The 19978-nt window shown below is 38.8% G+C and overlaps 1 protein-coding gene across 5 annotated transcripts in view; it reads left to right on the top strand.

The window, feature by feature from the left end:
- hipk3b (homeodomain interacting protein kinase 3b) overlaps positions 1-19978 on the top strand; it is a 40005-nt gene that overhangs the window by 17936 nt on the left and 2091 nt on the right. The window contains exons 3-16 of one of the 5 annotated variants that reach the window (XM_041985922.1): positions 4950-5073; positions 12062-12181; positions 13195-13281; positions 13738-13922; positions 14013-14172; positions 15530-15653; positions 15759-15880; positions 16118-16242; positions 16516-16683; positions 16783-17115; positions 17200-17346; positions 17524-17783; positions 18128-18179; positions 19753-19889. In XM_041985922.1, coding sequence (XP_041841856.1) covers positions 4950-5073; positions 12062-12181; positions 13195-13281; positions 13738-13922; positions 14013-14172; positions 15530-15653; positions 15759-15880; positions 16118-16242; positions 16516-16683; positions 16783-17115; positions 17200-17346; positions 17524-17783; positions 18128-18179; positions 19753-19889 — 2144 coding nt within the window. The other 4 variants (XM_041985910.1, XM_041985930.1, XM_041985935.1 and 1 more) reach the window with 4 other exon arrangements.

Raw genomic sequence — 19978 nt, 5'->3', positions numbered from 1 at the left:
ATATTTTTGAGCTATGTGTGCTGTGCTCACATGGGAGTCCTGTCAGTTTCATAGACTACAGGTGAAAAAAAAATAATGTAGTAATTTGCACTTAAGTGTTAAGTTGACACAGAAGGCTTTTAAAGGAAGTTAAAGTGGTGATATAGACTTTTTCCATATATACTGGTATTTATAATCAGATGAAATTTGATAGTACCATTAATACCAGTATAATCTAATGCACTCCTTATCTCCTGTAAGCTGCCTGCCTGCATTTTTCCTGCTATCAGAATCTCACCTTCCCACTGTGTCTGTCAGCAATACATTGAGCTGCACTTGTTTATAACAAAAGATGCACCTTAAATTTGGATATCTATATTTTCTGATTCCAAATCTGTTTATGTGAACATTATTGGCATTATGATCATTGTTGTTATTATTGTGTAAGGTTTCATTAGGTTGTAGTAAACCACACATCACATGATGAAACTAAACAACTGATAAACCAAATTAATCCAGTTTAAATGTTTTTCAGAGTTATTTATAAAGGAAAATGTGTTGAAAGGGAAGCAGGATATATGTGAAGAATGTAGGAACACTAGATAGTCTGACAGCGTTGCAGACACATTGTGGTCTGCAGTATCGATTCAGAGGACTCATTTCTGCTGAAAAGGTCTTCTGATCATAGAAGCTGCTGTTCTGTCTGGTGGAAACGTCTTCATGGAGCCGATTTGCAAGAACTTTTAGTTCAATTTGAAGATCTTACAAATTAGACTGTGCTAGTTTAAAATGTGAATGTTTAAAATGCTCCACAGGTTAATGTGCATTAGTGAAAGTTTGGCTAAGGCTGCCCTGTAAAATAAGCTTGTCTGCTCAACGAGCTGCAGTGTATCTGGAAAACAACCCAAGCTGGAAATTCTCATATATTCTATATATCTATCTTCATGTAAGTCATATCATTATAGCTAGCGGCCATTTCCAGAATTATCCTTAAAAGATAATATTACTACTACTACTACTCCATGTCTACTACTCCTCACTCATACCTGGTGATAGTAAGCTAACGTGGCAGCCAATCTGCACCTACGGTAGTGACTGACTGGCCAGAATGATGAACTGGAGCGACTTTTCTGTGGGCTAATCCCTCCAGTTTTCACCCTGTCATCTGTGAGTTTACCTGGAGTGTCTACTGGACTATTTTTTCTTCTTAGCCGAACAACATTTTACCCCCAGAAACCTTGGCTGTACACACATTTGAAGTTGGCGTCTTGCTTTTTTATCTTTGCGGACTAAATTATATCCAGATCATTCTCCATCACACTTGTCAGTGCAGGCGTATATATACACAAGTTTTAAAGGAAATATTTCATGAACTGATTCTGCAGCAACATATTTTGTCTGGCTTAAGCCTGCATAATACTTATATTTAGTAAACATTGGACCACAAAAGCTCCTACTGTGGATTGGTGAGGTGGGTAAGGGAATTCAGACTGTTTTCCAATCCGTGAATCACGTCGATATCGAAGCCGGATACCAATATTGGAATGGATCTGTCCCAACTCTATTTACAATGCATCATTGTTGCCAACTTACAAGGCTTTATTTTTCCAAAAAGCAACTACCCTTACACATAGCAATCCTTCGACAAAAAATGTCTTAGTTCTGTGAAAGAGTGTCACCAAAACAGCTCAGCGTGCCCAACAAAGCAGCTCACTGTTAACTAGAAATTCCCTGACGAAAATTTTCCCTGGTTAATCAGCAGTTACAGTAGAAAGCAAATATATATTATTTTTCAAGCCAAAATAGTCCATAGTTGCCCAGCTCCAGTTGAAAAGTACAGTGTGACTGTTATGTGCTAACTCCAAACATGTCCCTCTCCAATTCATATTAAATCGGTTTCTCTCATGAAATATAAAGTCCATTAAATTTTCCCACAAATCATTATCATCCCATTAACTGCATGCACTTTTGATAAGTGTGCTGGTTGTCCTTTTGAAAGTAATTATAATTTAATAGATACTCATCTTCAAAGATGCATACTTTTATCATCTTTCAAATTTCATGCCTCCCCTTTCAGTGTCTAAAAAACAAAACCACATGGGAATAACATTTGCTACAGTACTGCTAAAGCTCACATACTAAGTGTGAAACTCACACAGTTAACATTCTTCTCATGCTGTATGTCCCATTATGCTATGCAGTGAAAAATAAATTCTTAATACCAGGCTGGACCATTGATGAGACATACTTCTATCAAAATACTGGCCCAGCAAAAGCAGCTGGCACTGTACTTCCTCAATCATGGATAGTTGTTATATTCATCCAACCTAGAGTGTGGCCTCTCATTCTTTACTGCTTCTGGGGAAATAATTTTCTTTATAAATAGCATATACTTATGGGGGTAAAATAATTGACATAACTGCTTGGTTGCTTTTCTGATGTAATGTTTGCCATTGTGCCAGCTGTTGTTCGCATTTATGTTTACCATGTGACAAATTGTCTTAATCTTAATTTAGCAGGCCTCAGGCTCACTGTTGCTATCCATATGTCCCACATACTTTAGACATATATGGCTCCAAAGATGTCATAGAGAAGTTGTCTGCTGGATCTCTTTAGGTATGTTCACTATGATAGCACAGCATCGTCTCAGCTGGTACGTTAAGCTTTGAGCAACAGTAAACGTGGGGTGCCATGTGAGCAGATTGTCATGGCATGGGATCCTCTGTCACTTTTTAGATTATTTAAAACCTCTGGATTGTTTCATGGTGGTAAATGGTTGCTTGGGGTATGTCCTGTGTATATGTTAAGAGGAAATGAAATGTATTCCCATTGCTCAAGTTTCCCACTAATGTAATTTTAGGGCCTAGTTATTCTGAGCACTTGTGCCACCTACATAGATAATGATACATTAATGTTGAAATATATGGAATGATGTCATTTGACCATGATGCTGTCAAGACTATAAACAGTAATGTTAAATTTTACTCATTTAGCCCTGTTGATACATAATACCAGAAATGTATATTATTCATTCTTAACACTCAGACCTTATCATGCAAACCCATTTTTATCGTAGGACATTATTCTTTAAATATAGTATTTTAAAGTTTTTATTTCATGTCCAATTTGTGTGTTTTCCTTTATAAGCTGAGAGGTAGGGGTTGATTCTTTTAATTGCTTTTAATCTTAATTTGCTTTTCAGGGAAGTCATACAGAGTCTGAGGCTTTAAGAAAAATAATAGCACTGTATAAACTTTATTCTCCATATGAAGAAAGCAAAGCTGTGATGGATTGTGACAGAAGTAGGTCAACATTCATTGGACACAGTTTGTATCCTTACATAGTTTACATATTACATTCAACTGTAAACAACTTAGCAGCTTATTACTTGTCACATTAGCAGCTAATGCTAAGGCTGTGGGCTCCGCCATGTTCAACAAACACAAAATTTTATCAAAAGAACAGGAAGTGATGTCACCAAGCACGTATGGATTTAGAAAAAATCCAGTAATGGACTTTTGAATGGCTTTCTCGAATATCATATTTCAGAAGTGCATGTAGACACATCAGATCAGATTATTACAATTATCTGATTACTCCCAGATATCTCATTTTGATGGTCATGTAAACTGTGTGTTTTGTAAAGATAGTTATCTGAGAATGTCTTTAATATTGACGAAAAATGGGTGTTGTTACATAAATATCTGTAAATAAATCGGTATGGAATTGAAATGGATTTAATCGAAATGGAATAGAATCAGGCTGTTGTGAATTGACGAAAGTAAAGTAGTATTGTAGTGTTGAGCTGCTGCTTCACAATTATAATAAAAATCAAAGGGAAAATGGTTCTTATTATGTGGTCTTCCATGTTGTAGCTGAAAAGAAAAGAAACAGGAACTGGAGTTTGTTTACTTCCAGTAAACCCTGTCCTATCAGAACCCTTCCTAACCCCCAAATCTTAAGCCAAATTGAATAAAGGCTATTAATTTGTTTTTCATGTAAACCTTAATTTGGAATTATTTCTTCCATGTAAACGTAAAGGTAAATACTTGTGAATTATTAATTTTTAAATAATAAAAAAAAAAAAATCATGTAACCGTGGCCACTGAATCGTTTGGGCAAGCCTGCTTGAAAGTCATTCCCGGCCAGAAAAGCTTTTAGAAGATGTAAGCAATTTAAGTTCTTCATACCTTCATACTTGTAATTTATGTAGACTTTGTACTATATCCTAAACACAGACTTCTGGATGTTTATCATGTTTTTGCTGGTGCTGACAGTCCTGCATCTCAGCAAGTCATTCCTGTGATGTGGTAGTACAGTGCTATTATGAAGTAACACTGAGACAGCAAGTAGGTGAAGTGGTGACTATGCTTCCTTTCTAACAGGCTAGAGAGGACACAACAGCCTGTCAAAGCTCTGATCTCAGCCTGACTGACCTGCTAACCTACTGGCACAGCCTGCTGACGCTTGGCACTAAAGCACACGCACAACACTGGCTTACAAGTGACTTGGCTCTGTTACACATGTACCACACAATCCCATCTGTGTGGCCGTCATAAGGAATTGCATGACTTTGCTAAAAAAAAAAAAAAAAAAAAACCAAAGTGATTATTTGCTCAAGAGGTCAACGCTACTTTACTGAGCCATAAAATATGTATGAGTCGCAAAATTGTTGAATGAGTGCTTTAATGATGTCTTCAGGTATCATTAACCTATGCAGATATTACACTAGCATATCTCGTTTTACATGTACAGATTTGGGTTTTAGTAAACAAAAGTTATTTTCTCTGACAAATTGAGTTTGTTGGTTTTCCATTGTATTTGAATATTTTAATCCAGGGATGTCCAACTCCAGTCTTCGTGAGCTACTGTCCTGCAGGTTTTAGATGTCTCCTACTACCTGTTTTAATCTGAAATGTTTTCAGTGTGGTATTATAGGCTAACAGTTGTATGTATTGTCTACTCCACAGGGCTCCAGAGATTATTCTGGGATTGCAGTTCTGTGAAGCCATAGACATGTGGTCCCTAGGCTGTGTGATAGCTGAACTTTTTCTGGGCTGGCCTCTTTACCCTGGGGCACTGGAGTACGACCAGGTAAACAAGCTTCGCTCTTGCTTCCCTTTTTTTTTTATTTATTTTTTTTATGTAAGTTGGACCTTACCTTAAATTAATTACACTCATAATCTTGAGCCTCTACTCACATCGGTCATTTCCCTCCCATTTCCAACTTGCTTATCCTGACCCTTTTCCCAAGTGGCCATCCTTATCTAGGCTTTTCTGTTTTTCTACACGTTTCCATTGACCCCAAATACTTTCCAAACATTTATACTCAAAGGGGAGGGAATTGATGTGTTTGTTATTTAGTTTCCATGCAAATCAGCTGTCTTATTACAAGTTTTACATAAAATTACCTACTGTTTAAGTTTGTATAGTATGTGATCCATTGCCATCTCACCACTTTAATTTAAAATCCTGCTTTGACGTCTGACCATGACAGCCATGTTGGATGTTTTGTGAACTAGAGGACAGATGGAGAAGTGATGTAGGTGCATTCCTCTATTGCTGTCTTTAGAGAATTAGACATTATGTTATGGATAAAAGGAAGTGGAAACTTTTTAAGTTTTGGAGAAAGAAAAAACTTAAGTACACATTTACACACTGAAAGAAAGACTTTGCTGGTTGATTAAGCAAGGAAGAGATAGTTGGTTCTAGTAACTTACAGCAAGAAAAATTTAGCATGGCACGAACTCTGTTCTTGGCAACATAGTATACATACTTGTATGAGTTGGAGTCTGTTACCATGAGCAGAAGGTATATTCCTGTGCTTGATGGCATGTCTATTAAGTGCAGGTGAATACCTGCCCCTCCCACTGGAGCCCTGACTGTGACTTCCTTGGACTAGACTGATCTGAGCTTATGTTGAGCGGCTTTCCCCTGTCGCAGAGCCCCATCCACTCAAAGCATGCCAATACAGATCATTTTCTGTCTCATGCAGCACCCTACATTACAGGGCTCAGCACTGCTCAACACAGCACTCAAAGCAATGTATTTTTGTGCCATGGCATCATTTTTCACCCTCCACAGAACTATGACAGCAGAGATAACGCAACATCTCTAAAGGAGATTTGACTTGAGCTCAGTGGCACCTGTCGAAATATGATTCATCTGTTTTATAGGAACAAATTTGTTCACATAGCTGCTTTAGAGATTTCCTGGGGGAAATTTTTTAGACTTGTCGAGGTGATATTTAGATTGGGTGGAACAAGGGAGCTAAAAGTTAACATAGTGTACTGTAGATGGGAGTGTGATTGATGGTATCACTGAAAAACATCATAACTGGAGAAAAGGAAAGTATGGAATGCACTTTGTGTCAGATAGAGATCAGAACCCGGTATATGTGAACAAATTACGATAATTTTATCACAAAATGTAAAAAAAAAAACTAAATAAATGGTACGCATGTACTGTTTATTACTTTGAAATGTGTCAGAATTACTGTAGTGCAAAAGGTATCCACCAGGGGCAGAAGACAAGCATCAGATAGTATGACAGAGTTTTGTGCAGTTTTTACCATAGAGTGATGCAGTAGAGAGAAATGTCCATCCATCCATCTTTACCTGCTTATTCCTGTCTCAGAAATGTTAGTATCAAATATGATATGCATGTGGTTAAAGGGTTAACCCTGAATCTTCTCTGTAATGACTTCCTTACAATCCTTAATAGTGCAGCTGAGAAAAGGTTTAAATATCTTTTTGGATTTCTTTTGAGTGGAGATTTTATGACTGAGGTTCAGGGCTATGGCCAGTAGGACTCTGTTACCCCTGAATGGCTGAAGCATGAGAAAGTAGCTTGCCAAAACTGAATGCCACATTCATTATATGACAGCAAACAATAATATAGTAATCATTGCTACTACTAAGTCATTGAGATGCAGAATCACAAGCTTTTTCAGATAATAGGCAGCAGCTGCTTCCAGAGCTACGAGGTGTGCCTGACTGGGCAAAGTGGCATGAAGCAGTGCCTTCTCAGACAAGTTAGAGCCTGCAGAAGACACCTTTCCTGGCTCTTGAATCTCCCTCCCAAAAACAGCTGGTGTTTCCACTAAATTTGTGTAAAGACCAGTGTTGGGCACGTTACTTTGAAAAAGTAATTAGTTACAGTTACTAGTTACTTCTCCCAAAAAGTAACTGAGTTAGTAACTGAGTTACTCCACTATAAAAATAACTAGTTACCAGGGAAAGTAACTATTTCATTACTTTTTTAAAGTTTAAAAATGTCAAAGAAGTTTGATTTTTTTCAGAACAGGTTTCACAGGCCAGGTGCATAGAGTAGAACAGCAAAGACTGGTACCTGAACAGAGGTTTTAATATTTATTGCACCTCAAAAGACCACAACTGGTACAACTGTACTTCAAGAATTTTCTTCATCATTTCCACCTCGAAAACGCCGTCTTTCCCTGAGACTCCGGACTCGCCATCTCTGATTTTTTGTGTGTGTGCTTCTATGTGCTGGGTTTGTGTGTAAACATCCGCCCACCTGGTGTCTCTGATTGGCTTATAAAATTTTCCTCCAATCATCATTACTTAATCGCTTACCCCTGTTTTCACTACAGGGGAAAACACACACACATTTGGAGCTCCTGTGTCTGTGAGCCAAGCTAGCGTTAAACCAAGTGGGACGACCACTTCGTAGCTTCACTCAGTAACTTGTAGTAACGGCATTTTGGTAATGGTAACGGCGTTGTAACGATAGAAAAAGTAATTAATTAGATTACTCGTTACTAAAAAAGGCAACGGCGTTAGTAACGGCGTTTATTTTAACTCCGTTATTCCCATCACTGGTAAAGACTGATGCTATTCCAGCCAGTTATCTGGAGATTAGGGCTGCAATGATTAGTTGACAATAAAAATAGTCAACAATGAATTTAGCCGTCAACTATTGTTGGCAAAAAAATAACAAAAAACAAACAAACAAAAAAAAAAAAAAAAACTACAGAGTGACACATCGTCTTCTAATCCTATCTCTACTGGGAGTTGCACAATGCACATGTGCATAGAGGGCAAGAAAAACTACAGAGTGAAACATTGTCTTCTTTTTTTATCTCTGCTGAGAGTTGCGCTTGCGCAATAAAGTCCGCCAGGGGAAAAATATGGTGGCGGACTAGGGAGCAAAACGGCGGCAGAGGACATCAAAAGTCTGGGATAACTTCATGTTAAACTTATAAAATAAATTATATACATGTCAGATTTGTAAAGCAGGCCTTGCGTACCACGGAAGTACGTCCGCAATGCTCGAACACATAAAGAGGAGGCACGTCGGACTTACGTAACAACCTCATGCAAGATTTCAAAGCTGAAAGTAAAATAAGAGCCATTTATAATAATCATGAGAAACATAATCCGATTAGTCGACTAGTCATTTTAATAGTCGGTGACTAATCGACCATCAGAACAGTCATTAGTTGCAGCCCTGCTGGAGATAAGATCCCAATGTGAGATTGGAAATTCTGTTCTTGGGTAAAATCTTCTCTTTGTCTTCAATCACATATGACTACTTTTTGCAATCACAGGAGCCGCTCCCTGCTGGTCATTTTATAGAATTTCACTTTCTTGATCTACAGGCTAGGTCCATGTAGCCTTCGAGTCAACCACAGGATTTTCACTGACAGCAATATGGTTTAATATCTCATTAAAGAAATGTCAGAATCGTTAGTCTGTGCAAGGCATAAATAAATATTACATTCCAAGTATGTCACATGGCTGTCAGTCCCTCAACCAATCATAAATGATCAAAACAACCATTAAGTAAATAAAATGACTTATTATTCTCAGAATTGCAGAAAAATAAATGGTGCTCTATCCTCTCAGATGCTTTGGGGATGTCGGCACAACACCTTGATTGACAAGATCTCTGATCAGCTCAAATGAACTGTACTACGAGGCAAACGTAGCAGAGCTGAGTTTAACTAAAGCAAGCTGCTAATGTGAAATCTGAAATTCACACTGCAGATGCAAAATATCTCCCTCACTTCTCAGCTGTGGGCTAATTTACCAACATCGTTAAATAATGAAACTTATATTATCATGCCGATTATGTGCTAGCTGCCACAGATTTATTAGACCTATATTAGCAATGCATGAGAATGGCAGCGGGAAAACAAGAGACTCAGGCCTGTGGTCACAGTAGTGCACCATTGTTTCCATCAGTCCCAGCTGACCTTGTTAAAAGATTGTTGAAGTACAAGGTAAATCATGAAGTGTTAGTGGTGATCTTTAACTCCATGTAGTTCTGGCCAAAGTTTCCATTAAACTTCTGTGAAGCACTGGTGGCTCTGCTGGTTTGCTGCCAGGTCTGCAGTGGTGCTGCATTTCAGCTTCACTTGTACAAAATTAATCCATTTTTTTTTTTGCTGTCATTGCTCCCATACAGTTTAAGCAGACAGCCCAAGTTCTGTAAATTCTGGCATTTAGGAAAGATGTTGTTATATATGTTGGTAGATGTTGTTATAAAGTAGAATGGTTAGCTTGTTGCTAGTCTAAGGCGCGTGCATGGCAGTAGGCCTATTTATAACTGTCCAGTGTTCAAGATGGGCTTGACTTTTGTTTTTATTATATTCACAGTCCCATGCATAATGTATCTGGGAGATTAGACCTGCCCTCAAAATCTTTAGCAGCAAATCAATGAAAACCATTTCAACAATCCAACTCCACAAATCTGTGAAACACAGGTCCAGACCTTTTTTTAAGAAGCCATTACGTGACAAATTTCTATTTATTTCCATGAAAGTATCTAATATTTTGATATTATTTCCAACCTTGAAGCCACTGTGCCTGTGTACATGTCTAATCATTTACTGGATTTTGCAAGTGTAAAAAAAGTTAATTTTAAAGGTGAAAGCTGCGAATAATCATAAATAGTTCTTTCTTGTAATTATTTGTGAAGCTGACTGCTGGTGTGAGGTGTCACCGAGGGGTTGCAGGTTGACTCATGGAGCTACTACCACCCCTTCTTCCCCTCTTCATCTTATCTTTCTGCATGAGGTCTTGTTACATCCCACGCAGCATATTGTATTTATAACTCTGGCTCCTCCTCCAATTTTACACCTCCCTCCCCCTACTTCATCCCCCACTCACACCATTTTTTTTTTATCTAAGGTATTACAAGACTTAACTTCTTGGATGTGAACAATCCTGTGATTCAGTCAGCAGCTCATTCTTTCCTGGTGATCAAATTAGTCACAGATGGTGAACTCTGTTGTTGTCTTCCTAATTTATGTCTTCTTTACACTGTGTATCTTCTCTACCGTACAGTGAAAGTGGTGCAGTCATGGCATGTGCTTGCAAATCTTTTTTTTTGGTCTCCCCCCAGTGGGCAAATAAGAGAATATATGTATATATGTGTGGTAGGTCAGTGTTGACCAAAAAAAAAAAAAAAAAAGTAAAAGGTTAGTTAGGGTTAGGGGTGTCAAGGTTGTAGAGGGAATCCTCTTTGGGACCAGTTACAATTACTCCCTAGTATAAATGTGTGGGATATGTTGGACGGGAGGCATATGGAGAAAGTAACTGTGAGATTCCAGACTGAGATTATCTTTAGTTTATTAAGTCAGGAACAGCTTTAAAATGCCTTTTATTTTTTTTTTATTTATTTTTTTTCGGTATGTGTATGGTGTTATCTAGACTGTTGTAAAATAAAGGTTGCTAGTGCTTCCTATCCCTGGCTCATTAAAGGCCACTAGTTAGTTTGTGAAGCCATAGCTTTGCTTTGCAGCATTGATCTCAGTGGTTTGTGAGCTCTTTGCACAGACAGGCCTTCAAGGAAAAATAAAGGACTTTCCTGCCACAAGGATTGTCCTAACCAAACAGGTTTTTTTATCTGTTGTTTCCAAGGCATTGCATAGTCACATTAAAATATGGACATGAAAGAGGAAGACTTAAGGGAAATGTTTGCTGGAACTGAGTGTCTGTAATCATACGTAGAGTTATGATTTATCAGTGAATGATATGCAGAACAGAAAATGAGAGATTGAAAAGGAATCGTTTCCTAAATTTTCCTGTGTTTTGGGAAAGTACTGAAAGAAAAAGCAGCTTTTACACCCAATCCGTTGCCGGTGATGTAAAATGACTCTTGTCATCCCATCCCTGGTCTTTAAAGGGTTACAGTGACTGTGGAAAATGATTTTAACTGTAAGCCATCACAACCCAAGTAAATGCATTGCCTTATTATAACCCAGTAAATATACAGCCAACCAACATGGACAAAATTTCCCACCTACACACGGAGACATTGCAGTATTTTCACCTCAGAATCTAAGTTACAAAGCCTAATGCTAGAGAGAGAAACACATTAAAGCACTTCCAACAATAGAATTTCTACAATCAAACAACATATGTGATACACATTTGTTTATTTTACAGATATCACAATGTGTGTTTAGTGTTTTTGCATTGTCTTGATCTGTGAAATTCTATGTACAGTATATGAATGTGTGCAATGATGTGTTTGTGATCATCTTTCTCTCAACGAGTCTCTCCTCCTTAGCCACGCTGAATCTCTAATGATTGTTGTTCTTTTCACTTGGGTGTGATTGACGTCAGCTAGGCTTCTTGCCGCTCTCCTCTCATAAACCTGTGTGTGACATTCTTGCCCCGCAGCATCTGACTGGCGAGCATCATTCCCCAGTAAAGCATTTGACAATGAAACCATCACGCTACACTTGACACAATGATTCTTATTTGGGTCTAGACTTTGACAGGAACAAGCCATTTTTAAGGTCTTGTTAGCTGTTGCCATTCTGCACTTATCCACACACAGTTAACTCTGAGAAAGTTAATACAGAGTGATTTTGTAAATTATCATCAGTACATAAGATTGCTGCAGTGGTGTTGGGTTTGGTGAGGTTAAGAATGATTTGGGCAAAAATAAGCATTATTTTGATATGTTTATTGTAGAGATGAACTTAAACAGTTTAATACAACAAAATGTTTTAATGTCAGCTTAAACAAAGAGCAGTTTAATAAAAAATATTTCTTTTATTTATGTTTTGTTGTCCCCCCCCCACCCACCCAATCTGTCTGTCCGATAGATTCGCTACATCTCTCAGACACAAGGCTTGCCAGGAGAGCGTTTACTGAATGCAGGCACAAAGACTGCACGGTTCTTTTGCAAAGAGTCTGATTCCTCTTACGCAGCATGGAGACTAAAGGTGAGGAATATTCACACACTTCTGAAATATGGTAAATTAGAAGTAACAATATGCTAAATAGTTCACATATGTGTGTAATACAATGGTGTGAGTGAGAAAAATCTGAATTTGGCATTATCTTGGTGAGAAAAGCTGATTTTGGGCATATAAGTGCCTTGTCACATCTGTGATCATAATCCACCAAAAACCATGTATTCACCATATTTATCAAGTTTCTGATAGTTTTTTCAGCCTAATTTTTATCATCGGGTGTCCAGAAACAAAGTTATTAAGATTGCTATTTTATAAATATGAATTTGGCTTTATCTCTGGGAGAGAAGCTGATTTTGCATGGGAGTGACACAGTCTTAAATATATGCTAAGAGTAGGGTCACTGTTGTCACCAGAAAAGGAAATGCATGAAAAATAAATAAATCTGTCTCCGAGTGTATTATGTATTGAATTATTTGATTTGAATCTATTCAAATTAATAATTTTGTTTGTTTGTTTGTTTTTAATCTAGCTCTATCTGAATGTAGTTGTTTCTTACAGCAGTTTCGGTTGGTCATTGTGTAACGTTAGTTCTGTTCTCAGTCTTTCAAATTACAATTTGGAATTAACTTGAACTGTCTCACAAGTGTCTGTATTTGCTTATGAGCCCCTTCAGCTCACTACTATACGCTACTATGAACAGATAAAGGAAGCACAACATCACAGCTCCACTTTGGCCCTCCCACGACTTTGGCACTTTTGTCGTGTTTAAGTTTTAATTGGAAAAAGCCTGTTGAAAGTCATATTTACCCCGCTGTAGAGACCGCTCTGGCTTACAGACATTTAATGACACCACTATGTATAAGACACTGCAATGTAAACTGCATTTTTCTTTGAAAATATATAAAATAGATATATTACTTTTTAAATAGTGCATCTACAGGATATAGCCAAAGCAAATGTTAATGTATTAGGTCAGCTTTTCTACCAAATTCACTAAATTCATATCCTGTGTCCTCACCAAATGTTTTCTTGTTCCACAGTCAACAGATGAGCATGAGACGGAGACGGGAATGAAATCAAAGGAAGCAAGAAAGTACATCTTCAGCTGTTTGGATGACATAGCGCACGTATGTTTATCATTCAGACCACAACATACCGAACAGGACTAACTTCAGATGTTCAAAGGCTGTGTGTTACTAGGTCTTAACTAGAGGTGGTACACCTTTAGTTGTACATAAAGAACAGAACAGACCAAATACTCGATATTACTATGAATGAGAAAGCAAGATCTGAGATTAATGTTCCAAAACTTCCCCTCAGTAATATTCCAACCTTAGCCTTAGAAATGTAGATTCATATTCATTCACTCAGAAGAGACCATGGAAAGTCCCACAGAGACTTATCAATGCTTCTTCATGTCTGAGCTGCTTTTTTTCCAGATCAGAAGAGATTCTGTGAATCCATATTTGTTTCATGTAATATTTGTTTCATATTGTAACATTAGATTTGTCATTCTGCGTCTTTTTTATGTTAATCTGTAGATGAAGGGCTGTTGTCTCAAGTCTTCACAAACTGTATTCCAGGTGAACTTGATGATAAATCTGGAAGGTAGTGACTTGCTAGCGGAGAAGGCAGACCGTCGGGAGTTTGTTGGCCTGCTGAAGAAGATGTTGTTGATTGATGCAGAAGAGAGGATTGCCCCTGCTGAAGCTCTCGTCCACCCCTTTGTGACGATGCAACACCTGCTTGACTTTCCCCACAGCAACCAGTAAGTTTGCCTTACTCCAGATTTTCAGGCATGCGGTCATAATGAAAGTGCTACATTACTTAGACATCTGCATCACCTTTCCGTCTGTAGTGTGAAGTCATGTCTTCACATCATGGATGTTTGCTGGACTCATCCCGCTGCGTATGAGGCCGCCAATCGAAATAAAGGTCCTTTCGTCAGACCTGTTACTACAACCGCTGCTGCCTCAGCCAACCACCCCTTCAGCAAAATCCCAGCTGTCCACGCTCAGGTGAGTTACTCTGGTCATATTAGAACTTCTGTACATGGGTTTTGTTTGTTTTTTATACTTAGTAATCACAAGATCAGTGGATTAACATGTAAACAAAGGAAACAAAGAACTGGCATCAATGTGTTTTCATGTTAATCATCATTTGTTTTCCTGTTTTTTGAATTGGAAGGGACACAAAAAGAAGGAAAAAAAGAACAATCTGAATATATGAGTGATGCAATATTCACAGATGGCGGAGGTTCTTGACATCTAATGTTCTGTTCTGTTATTTGTTCCTATGAAGACTGTGTTTACTTGCTTTTATTGCCCTTTTGTATGCTGACTTGCCTGTCTTATTGCGTCCTAGCACTGCTGTCATGGCAACAAAATCACGTCATGTTTCTGAGGTCATGGCAACAGTGCAAATCAGCATTGTTGCCGAGGAAAAAAGAAGCGCTGACCTCCGTTTTGGTTTTGAGTCTTTATAATGCAAAACATCTTAAAGTCTATTTGAGAGCCATTGTGCTGTAAAAAAATGACCAATAAAAAGATTTTAGAACACTCTTTTATCTTTTTTTTTATTTAAATTAAAACCTTGTGAAAGAATACCTGATGGCATACATTACACAATGAAGCTGTTCAGTTATAATTCCTGTTATATTTTTGGAGCAGTACATAAAGAGGTTAATCTTGTTCAGAAGACTTGCTGGAAAATGTTGTGACTCTATTACCACTTTGAAAGGCTGCTTTGTGTTCACTTTCATGTGTATGGGGGCTGGGCCACATGCAGGAGCTGTAGCAGAACAATATAGCTCTAGTTATCGTTATCCATTAAATGTGATTATACTCAGGCACGAGAGCAGTGTGGGTAGTGAAGTAAAGGCACATGCTCTTGACTGTTTAGCCCTCTGGCATGTCGTAAAGAGAAAGTCCACTGTTTTTTTGCAACCTGTTTAAAGAAAGAAAAAGAGACAAAATAAAAAAACAGCAAGTGTAGGCTTCGTTAGCCTAGATAAATTGGTCCTTATTTCATTTGCAAATCATTTTATAAGAATGTTCATATAAAAAATCTAACCAGTAGCAGTAACAGAAGCTGAAGTGGAGTCATTTCAGCAAGTAGACCTTGAATATGTGTTGATTCAGCCCCCTAAACCTGTATATCAGCTGTGTGTTATAGATCTGTTGAATTCCTCTAACTGAAAAGTCTGATTTATGCCTATACTAACAGGTTACCCACTAATACCAGCACAAGACGAGCAGAGTGTGGTCTTGAAAACAAGCTGCTCTTGACTTAGATGTCGCCATCTACTGGCTCTAGAATGGTATTGTTAGTTAGTTTACATAAATAAAACTAATTTACTTTTTTCCCTCCTTTCAGGGGTTAGCCCCATCAGCACCCTCAGTAATGCACCCTGGGATACCACTTCAGACTGGAAGTGGTCAGTTTAGGTGCAACGAGTCATTTCAACAGGCTCTTATTCTTTGTCCCCCAACCATTCAAGGTAAAGCATGTGCTGGAAATTTTAATTTTACTTATTTATCATTCTTTCTTGGAGCTACATTGAATACCTCAAATTAATATACAATCCTTCACAATACTCCTGCAGGTATCTCCACCAACACAGCTAAACCAGCTGGTTACTCTGTTCGTATGGAGGCCTCTATGCCTCTAGTCACTCAAGCACCCTCAATCCAGCCCATACAGATCAGACCTGGAGTCATTACACAGGTAGCGAGTGAACAATGAAGGATCACAGTAGAATTATGTGAAGAATATGTCAACTTTTTGATGAATAAATTAGGTTAGGCTTTGTTATAAAGTGTAAATTAAAATGATAAAAATTTAAATATAAAGATGCATGTGTATTACTGAAGTGTAAAGTTTATCTTCAGTCTGTTTTTTCTCAATCGGAAGAAATCTACAGTGCAATAACACAGCTGCTTTGCTTCTCTACACTCATAACAGCCCTGGTCGAGCCGTGCACAGCAGATTTTGGTGCCCACTTGGCAGCAGGTCACATCTGTGCCCCCACCACCAACAACTTTGGCATCTGACACTGTGACAGGCTCACAGAGATTGGGTGACTGGGGGTAAGAAACTTTTCTATTTGAGGAGGTTTAATATAATTCATATGTCATCTGTATTTATAGTTCCAACATACAGTATAGTTTTTTATTCATTGGTGTTTTATTACCCTCATGTGGTATGCTTCAGAAGTGGCTGCACTGCTCTAATACAGCATGCTTGCTCCCCTGAATGTTAATGATGATGACTCATACATGTCCTTTGACTGGGACCGTTTTGTCAAAAATGGTGCTAAAAGCTTTTGGCTTGATTTTTAATGTTCTGTTTCCCTACTGCAGGAAAGTGCGTCCCCATGGTAACCATTACAGCTCCATGATTGCCCACCCACAGCCATTCTTAACCAACCAAATGACCATGTCCACCCACCAGCCAATTAACATAGGCATCGCACATGTGGTGTGGCCTCAGCCAGCTGCCAACAAGAGAGCAAAGCCTTGTGTGAACAGGTACAGCACATGGGCATTTTTCTTTAGAACCAATACAAATGTGCATCTTTCCAAATATGAAAGTCTCGTTTACTTCTTTTTTTCCAAATTCCTGTGTAGGGGCAGCAACATCTTCCAAAACACAAACATCCAAAATTTAGCATGTCAGTCCCCAAAGATGGCCGATACAGCAAAGAATGTGCAAGAGGTAGAGGAGGAGGAAGCCAGATGTCCAGAGGAAGGGCACACTGTGGGAGAGGAGCCAGCAACAGAGCAGGTGGAGGAGGATGATGAAGAGAACTGCTGCAAAGTGGAGCCAGACTGTGAGGAGCTCTCAGTTTCGCAGGAGCAGCGGCAGGCCATGGTGATCTCCGACTTGGCCAGCCCGACTGTTAGTGTCATCAGTATCAGCAGTGATGAGGAGGAGAATGCACAAAGACACTCAATGAGGGAGTGAGTATCAGCCATCTGGCTCCTTTTTATGCTATTTTTAAATAGCTTTTAAAGGTTTTATATCTTATTTCTTCTCGCTCACAGGTGCAAGGGCAGTGCAGATTGTGAGGCATGTCAGAGCACCGTCTGTATGGAGAGAGTTTGTTCTCTCAGCAGTCCAGACAGCACACTCAGCACCAGCTCTTCTGCCTCAGCCCAGTCCAGCACCTCACCCTGCAAACATCCCAACAGGTAAAGTTTAGGGCATCTGTAAAAGGCCATGGGCAGCATAGGGCAGCATAAAAAGCCTTTTATTAAAAAGCTTCTCACACTAAGTTCTGCAGAAAATTCCTTTCCCTAACGTCAACAATCAGCTTCTAAATAAAACTAGTGTTTGCGTTCCTTCTTTTTTTGATTATCCTCTGGCAGCATGTCTGATGATGAACAGGAGAGTGGTTGTGACACGGTAGACAGCTCTCCCGCTTCGCACTCCTCTGGCAACAGCAACAGTCCCTTCACAGAGCGTCGCTACATCACTGACAGCAACCAGAACTGCGAGCCTCGAGTTGCATGTGTTGCCCCGGAAACCGAGCCTAGCAAGCCAACAGTTCGCACTGTTGTGGTTCCTCCAATGCGAGTGCAGAACAACAACCACAACCCAGCTGTCAATGACACACCTGGAAACACAGGTAAGACTGGACGCGCAATGTTGTGGTAACATGAATGTCCCACAGAAACTTGGATCAACTGCAGTATAAAGAAAACTTTGAATTGGAGTTGATCCACTAATATAGATTATGAGTCCAACTATTAAGTTCTGTCTTTTTTTCTGGTGAGTCTTTATATACTTTTATGTAATACTTGTTGAGGTGACCAGTAAAGTATTAAGACAAAGTTTTTTTCCTCTGAATATAAATCTTTCCTGCCTCTTGTACCTGAAGTGGACTCTGATGGTGTTACCCATTCAGACAGCTAACAAGTGTGTCATGTTAGCTCAAAAGTCTAGTCACCACTGCTGCTGTCTGCTTCACAGGTCACATGGCCTGGGATTATGCCGTGTTAGTAGGCCAAAGAGGTTCTCACAGGTGATTATGGGTTACCTGCCCTGACATATCTGCTCTGATTTTTTGAGTGGATACTTGCTTGCTGTGAACACTTCTTATGCTGGTTCTAGACTGACTCTAAGAGATGCAGTATCTGTGTGGATGTGCTCTTCTTAACACTAGAACCGCCAACATTCAATGCCTCAAGAACTGCCAGGAAGGGTCATTTTTACACCCTCTACCCCTGTTGCAACAGTGTTAGAGATGCAGGGATACAGTAATGTGGTTTATCTTTTTTAAATAGTAATATATAAAAAGTAATGGCGACTTCAAAAAAACAATACTGTCAAATACCAGAATATTTAATATAACACACACATGCATGCTCAGACGCAAACAGACACAAACCTTTTGACATAAGCTAAATAACTGATGATAATAATAACATTACAATAAGGACGAAATAATTATATCTACTATAAAGACATGCATGAGACTTGAAAACAGCTTCACACTCCTGTTATTTTCTTCACTCATTACTTACAATAAGAGCACATGCTTTGTCTACATACTGCACATTAGCACTTTATACATTTTTTTGGTTGTTTTGAAAGGTTTTTGCATTGGAAATTAACCTTATTTTCTGCTACCAAACAAAAACAACTGACAGCTGAAAGGAAAGTGCTCTTAAATGGGGGTTAAAAATGATCCCTCTTGGTGGGTCTAGATATCAGTGGTCATATTTCTTTTTCTTTTGATTACACACTCACCAAAATTGACTGGATCCTTTTTAGGACAAGTCAATGAACTGACGTAAAATAGGGGTTTTAGTTTCACAGAGATAGAAGTGTTTGAAAAACCAAGGGGGTAAAAATGACCCCATTGGAGGTTCTAGTGTTAAAGCTGCATAAGACATGCATAATTACCATAAAATGTTTAATGTCCTGAATAACACATTCAAACTGGAATACATTAACATTTTCTGGTTGTCCAAAACAAATAAATGTTTAAAGAATATTACTTTCAGACATTAAAGCGGGGTTATGCATGATGTATGTAGGCTTTATAACACCTGTGGTCAGTGGGACACTTGAGGAATAAAGAATGACCTTTTTATACGTCTTTAAAAGTAAAGGGTTCATCAGCTCACACAGGCTCATAATGCATTTCATGTCAAAGACATCTCTCTCCCCAGTCTTTAAGTTATTAGAACTAAAGCCCAACATAAAGGGCACAGCTTTCTATTCTTGTGGTGCCATATGTATTTTTAGCTGATGTTCTGACCCCCACTTTAAGTTCTTTGAACAAGCTTAGTTACAGACCCCTCCCCAATACCCAACACATATCTATTTATAACCTTGTAGATCAGAGCACAGATACTACTATGTTTTAAGGTTTGGAAATCATCCACCACAGCTGAAATCTCAGATAAGCCCACAGAGCCTCCTGCCACAAATGTTTCCATGTCTGTTGTTGTATTTGGATACAGTCTCTTGCTAAGATCGGCTTGCTTGTTATTTCCATCTGAAACTGATAGCAGTACACCAAGTTTTCTGCATTTAAGTGTGCCATCTCCATCTCTCTGTTTCCCCTGTTACATGACCTCCTCCCTCAGTGTTGGAGTCTCTGTGCCAGTCCAAAGGGCGAGGCATTCCTGGGCGACAGCATCACCACTCCACTCCTCTCCTCAACAGACAGCAGAAAATCACCCCTGCATTCCAGCCTCAGCAGCAGCCTATTGGCTTTGGGCAGGTGAGCACATTCTGTCTCATACAAAAGCAGGTAAACGACACAGCTTTATATAGTTTCAGTTTTATTGCCCGCAGAGAAAATTTGGACTT

Source organism: Melanotaenia boesemani, chromosome 1 (genome assembly GCF_017639745.1).
Source record: "Melanotaenia boesemani isolate fMelBoe1 chromosome 1, fMelBoe1.pri, whole genome shotgun sequence".
Lineage (NCBI taxonomy): Eukaryota > Metazoa > Chordata > Actinopteri > Atheriniformes > Melanotaeniidae > Melanotaenia > Melanotaenia boesemani.
The sequence above is the reverse complement of the archived record's forward strand: the minus strand, read 5'-3'. Positions and strand labels throughout refer to the sequence as shown.